The sequence below is a fragment of the Paroedura picta genome, chromosome 1 (assembly GCF_049243985.1).
Source record: "Paroedura picta isolate Pp20150507F chromosome 1, Ppicta_v3.0, whole genome shotgun sequence".
Lineage (NCBI taxonomy): Eukaryota > Metazoa > Chordata > Lepidosauria > Squamata > Gekkonidae > Paroedura > Paroedura picta.
Window position 1 is genome coordinate 91,130,365 of NC_135369.1, and position 6,000 is coordinate 91,136,364.

At 41.9% G+C, this 6,000-nt stretch overlaps 1 protein-coding gene across 2 annotated transcripts in view; it reads left to right on the plus strand.

The window, feature by feature from the left end:
* C1H6orf118 (chromosome 1 C6orf118 homolog) overlaps positions 1-5,433 on the plus strand; it is an 82,564-nt gene extending 77,131 nt beyond the window's left edge. The window contains exons 10-11 of one of the 2 annotated variants that reach the window (XM_077347907.1): positions 2,603-2,670; positions 4,733-4,756. In XM_077347907.1, the coding sequence (XP_077204022.1) occupies positions 2,603-2,642 (40 nt within the window). In that variant the 3' untranslated portion in view covers positions 2,643-2,670; positions 4,733-4,756. Of the gene's footprint in view, positions 1-2,602; positions 2,671-4,732 lie in introns of both variants that reach the window. The other variant, XM_077347903.1, reaches the window with a different exon arrangement.
* Positions 5,434-6,000: the final 567 nt, after the last annotated feature.

Here is a 6,000-nt window from a genome sequence, read left to right on the forward strand (position 1 = left end):
GGCAGAAGAGGCATGGCCTGCTATTAATGTCAGTAGGGTAAGGAGGCTAATCCCTGAGAATCGTGGCCCATCTATGAGGTCTGCTGAAATGCGGCTCTGTGCAGACCATTTGCTTGAAATGCCCCTCCCTGTTTAATGATGGGTTGTTTCCAGCCTAGCGTTTCCTCCTTTCCCCCTCTATTGTACTTTGAGAATAATATTCTGCTCTTCCAGCTCTTGCCTTCTGCCATATCAAAGTATTTTCTGCCCAAATGACTATAATTGAACAGACCTTCTCGATGTTACCCAACAAGTGCAGAAGAACAATAGCATTCTGCACTGATTCCATAAGGAAGCAAGTAAGAATGACGCCTTGGCTCATTGAAGAGACTTGGGATGCGTTTTTCTACAACACTTATATGTTATTTCGAATGACTCTCTGTGATTATTAGGCTACCAACAAAAATTACTGCTGCTTTCAAGGTGTTCTCTCCCCACCCCCCAATTTAAAGTGCTGACATTTCAGACATAACATCTTAGTACTTAAGTGTAAATAAGTATGTTTACAAGCTGCTGGGCACATTCCATTAAGTATTTCTCTAGCACAAGTCCCATTGAAATGAATGGAAACTGTGAATGAGCACAGTTGTAAGAGTCCCATATATTACATTGGTGCTTTCACAGATTATACTTTCAGTGCAGTTATCTGATGATCAATAAGGTGTCAGTGGTGGTAAGAAACTTCCCCACAGTTGCTGGGGAAACATTTCTATAAATCTTCAGCATATGATGATTCTAAATCTCTGATGACCACAATTTGCTATAAAATGACAGGAAAGGAACCTCTCCCTCTTCTTGAATATCTGCAATGTTGGCAGAGTTTAAATATGCCAAGAGTTGGAACACCAGGTGGCTTAAAAAGAATAAAATAGTTGTTTTAAGAAACAAATGTTGTATAGAAAGAGGAGAGGGAGACCTATGTAACTGATCTGTTGTTTTCATTCAGTATGTTCTGGAGGCAAGCAGGAAGAAGTGTGCTCAAAGGAGTAAAAAATCTTCATATGAGCAAATCAGGACATAGAAGGAGAGTATTAGAAAAATATCAGGAAGTTCCTTTTCTTACGATGCTAAATACACATCTTCTCCAGTGCCCCCTGTAGGATATTCATCATACGCTCTTGGGTCATGCACCCTCCAGATCTTTTATATTCCAGCATGCGACCCACAGTAAAATTAAACTTTCAAATGCCATTTGTAGCTTATTCATCCTTCATCATAATGTTTTTCTAATTTTACCATTTCCCCACCTTTGGTACAGTATGTTGAAAGTCCAGCACATGCATAACCAATAACCAATAATTTTCAGCTGATAAAAACATGTATGGTTTATGAGTCAAGTTGTGAGAAAGGAACAGCATCAGTTATGCTGAGGAAATAACAAATTAGAGAACAACCAATCTTTTTCAGAAATCTGCTAGGAGTCCCAAACTGTGTGGCCAATCATACACTTGTAGCAGAACTTGGCCAACAGCGTCTAACAGAACTTGGCCAACAGAGCTTGGTCTCAGTCCTTTAAATACTGGTTAAAAATTCATTTCCATGCTCATACGGGTAGTTTGTTAATTAACCTTGTGAGTGACCCTTATTCTTTCAGCTGGCTGGGCAAAATGTCAAAAAAAACTTCAAATTATGGGTCTGGACTTCTCATCCCTTAGCATGCAATACGAAAGGATGATACTAAAGCTAATATTACAGAGACTAGAAGATCAGGATACCCAGATTCTGGGCTCCTCTAACAACAGTGTATGTTCTCCCCGCTTCTGGGATATTCCCTTATCTTACAAATCCATGCCCATGTATCTACAAATTTTGGAGACACACCAATTAAGAAGAGCATTTCTAGTAGCTTGCTTAAACATCTTTCCCTCAAATGTCACCCGGGGTAGATTTTTGAAGATCCCTCCTCAGGAGAGATACTATTTACATGGATGTAGTGTCCCTGACACATTGCACCATATACTTCTGGTGTGTCCTAAGTTTGAAGTATTTCATCGCCCGTTAGCTAATCATCTGAAGAAATTGAAATTCAGCTGTGTTCATGAGAAACACTGGATTAAAATGATACTAAATGTGAGGGACACAGCAACTATTATAAAAGTAGCAAAGTTTTTACTGGCAATTTTAAATGAAAATCTTTTACGATAGATTTTACATCTGAAACTGTTTGAAATTTTCATTTTATGCTTTGTAATTTTATGCCAATAAAGGTACTCTGATTCTGATTCTATGCTGAGGAAAAATTAAGTATGGTCAAAACATTTTAGAATATATATTTTATAAATGTGGAAGAGGAATATGTTTAACGTGAAAGTTTGCAGTGAACTCAATTGTGGGGATCTATGGATTTGTGGAAGAGCTGCCCAACGGCACATGCTCACCCCTTAATCAAAATGATTGTATGATATAAAGATCTCTATGGATTGTTTAGGAAGGGGTCTTTTCACTAACTCTGTGTTGCATGGGCCCCTGGTTCGCATCTAGCTGTTCTGGAATTGTTTGGCTACAAGTTTCAAATGGGCAGGACTAACTGCACTCTTCTTTCCTACCTGATCATCTTTCAAAGGGAGAGGACTAACATAACTGGTGCGACTTCCACAATGTGAGTGTCCAAACAGTCTCCAAAGCAGTATGGTAAGAAGCTAAGGAGAATATGCCTTACTGGTGAAGCTGGTCTCATTAGTAAAGTTATAAGGAGCTCTAATACCTGCTGGTAAAGGGTTGTGTGCCTGCTAGGGCTGTCAGTGCTCAGGTGAGAGAAATGGAGGAGGCAACTTGTCAGAGGTGTAGGAAACAAAACAGCCTGCCAGGAGGCTTAATCATCATTCATTTGGTCCCCTGGATAACTGTATATGTAGCGTTCAGAACTATTCTCTTGCTAATTGCTGAATTAAGATCCAGAGTTGGCATGCATAGACCCATTATGCACGGGGATTTTAGCACGCGTTCGGGGTAGAATGGCGGCGACTAAAATCACCGATAACGCACGGAGTCGGCTTCAACCAGCCACAGATTCGGTGCACGCTGCTGAAAAAGCCGTGTTAGTGGAACGCGGAAGAAAGCGCAGCTTCCCGGACGACCAGGGCACAACCGGAGGCACCGCCGAATTGACCGCGTGCATAATCGTGGAGGTCGGAGGGTCGGAGGCGGCGCGACCGCTCAAGCGGCTGTCGGAACGAACGGCGGTGCAGGCCGGGGGGAACCCAAGGGAACATGGACGGAAAGGCGGTTGGAGATCTCACAGTGGAGGGGGGCGAGGGGATCGTCGCGGCTAAGGATGGCAGAGAGGCTGGCCACCCACCTCCCACCCTTTCCCAAACACACACCCCAACCACAAACGAGAACGGAGGCGAGGTCTCTAAGAAAATACAAAAACTTTATAAAACAGTGTGAATGAACAAAGCACAAATATGCAATACAATGCAAAGCTTAAAGTAGGGAAAACAATATAAAGGGGAAACCTATGGGGCAGAGGAACCGGAGCAGCAAAGAAGGGGAGAGGCGAACTGGGAGTAAACTAAGGGGAAGGGGAAACATGCTCCCTCCCCCTCCACGCCTGCACAGGCTGCTTCCACCCTTCCTGGCCTCCGCCTCCGAAGCTCGCCAACACAGAGGCACACTCGCCTCGCTTCCCCTTGGCTCTGCATCGATGCCTCGACACCCGCCGCTCTGGGTTTTGCCGCCGTTGTGCCCCATCCCGTGCATAACCGGTTTGCTTCGCGTCTTCCCCCTCTGCATTTTCCATATGACCCGAAATCGCCATTTTGGCGGCCGTGCATAATGGGCCATAGTGTCCCCATCATATTTTTAAATAAAGGATTTTATAAATCATTTTGTAAGTCAGACTGCATTGCCAGTATGCTTCAGGGACTTGGCAGGCCTGCCTCAAAGGGTAAGAGTTCATATCCTCTTTGACAGAAGGGCAGAGAATGTTGGTGATATGCTATGGATGGAAGTCCATGTTATGTGCCCTTGACAAGGTATGCCCTTCTCTTCATACGTGGCATTTCTTCCTAATATTATTTGATAAACTGACCAAACTGAACTAAAATGCCTTCCATTATTCTTTTGAAACTGATACCTTAATCTTTATGTTTTGTTGAAATGGGAAGGATAAGTGCAATTCCTTCCCTTTCTGAGCAGCTACAAATAATGTAATGATGATTTCTTGATAGCTAGGGAAGATGTACATTTAATTCCAGAGTAAGAAGGAACACTAGCTTGTCTTGAATAGTAGCCATTTAGTCAGAAATAGATATTATTTCTTCACTTAATTTTCATGGGTATCCAGATACTATTGTTGTCAACCTGGCACACTCCAATGTTGTGCCCTTCTGACTCTTTCAGATCTGATTTGTGGTGATTTTTAAATTTCAACAATTGTCCTCATGGACTGACCAAATACTACTGGAGCCTCTGGGAGAAACTCTTCCCACCTACCCTGTTCATTGATTTTTTTTGTCAAGTAACTGTTTATGTCTCAGATTTTTTAAACTGATCTTTATTTGTCATTATTTGTAGTTCTGGGGGGGGCACTGGCCCACTGGGAGGTGCCCTAGTACTCTTAATTGTCATTCTGACCCTGCTGGTTGGGTAAGTTAGGAGGAGAAGGTAGCACTGCCCCAGGGTCACCTAATGAAGTGATTGAGACCCTAGTATGAAAATCTAATTACTTCACCATTCTTGCTTTTGTCAGGTGGCTGCTAATGATATGCAGCAAGCAACGAAGACTGAGTGAGTAAGCGAAGTAACATGGTAGCAAGTTGCCTGGCTGTTGCTGCTGGCTCTGGTTGAATGTCTCCTTCAAAGGCCCAAACAGCCGTGGAAAGAGCCCTCCTCTCCTCTTGTTTTTTTCGGGCAGAAACCAAGCCTTGAAGACCGGCAAAACTGTTGCAGTTGTCTAGCAACATTCACTGAGGCCATCTGTTTCTTAAAGCTACAGATCATCCTGTTATCATTTTGGAGATTTTTAAATGTATTAAAAAAAAAAGATTTTCAATTTTTACTGCAGGTTATTTTTTTCCCAGGTTTGTCTTGGCTCCAGTCTCTGGGTAATGAACTTAAGACTATACAGTGTGAAACAAAATTTTAGTACTAGGATTTATTAATCAAGTTAGAAACCCAAGGCTTTTAGTATAGCCTTAATAAAATCAATCAATCCATACATACATGCTAATGCCTGCACGTACCAGACACATTTTGGCGTTACCACCTTTATCAATGGTCAGGCGTCAAATAAAACCAGCATATGTAAAATATACAATAAATGCAATAATTGTTGGCTCCTTTACATAAAAAGACATATTTAGGACTATGGACCTCTGAAAGAAAAAGAAGAAGAAAAGCTGTGTTATAATAGAATCACAGAATCATAGAGCTGGAAGAAACCTCCAGGGACATCTAGTTCAACCCTCTGCACCTTGCAGAAACTCACAACTACCTGACTACCCACAGTGACCCCAATTTCATGCCCAAGTGATCCCTCCACCAAATATCTCCAGAATCCAGCCTGGCCTGGAGGAAATTCACCTGCCATCCCACAGTGGCAATTAGCAGTTCCCTGGGTATGCAAGGAAGAGCCACAAAAGACAGACACTGGCTCATCCCTTCCTGCCCACCCACTCACCATCTGCCTAAGTTCATAAAATCAGCATTTCTGTCAGATGACTATCTAGTCTTTACTTTAAAAATTCCAGTAGTATCATATAAATCAATTAGGGAAACTTTTTTTCAAAAAAATTGGTGAACCAGAAGGCCAGATAAAACAATTTGAGGCCTCTAATATTTCAAAAACTAGCACCTATAAAGTTTATAAATATGAAATTATTCCAAATTCCCATATGCTAATTATGTTGTTACACTGCAATTTGATGGCCAGAAATATCATCTTATTTTCAGTGTCCAGAAAGTGTCTTGTAATCAGGAGCCAACCTTTGTCAATTGCTATTGTATGATTATTGTTGT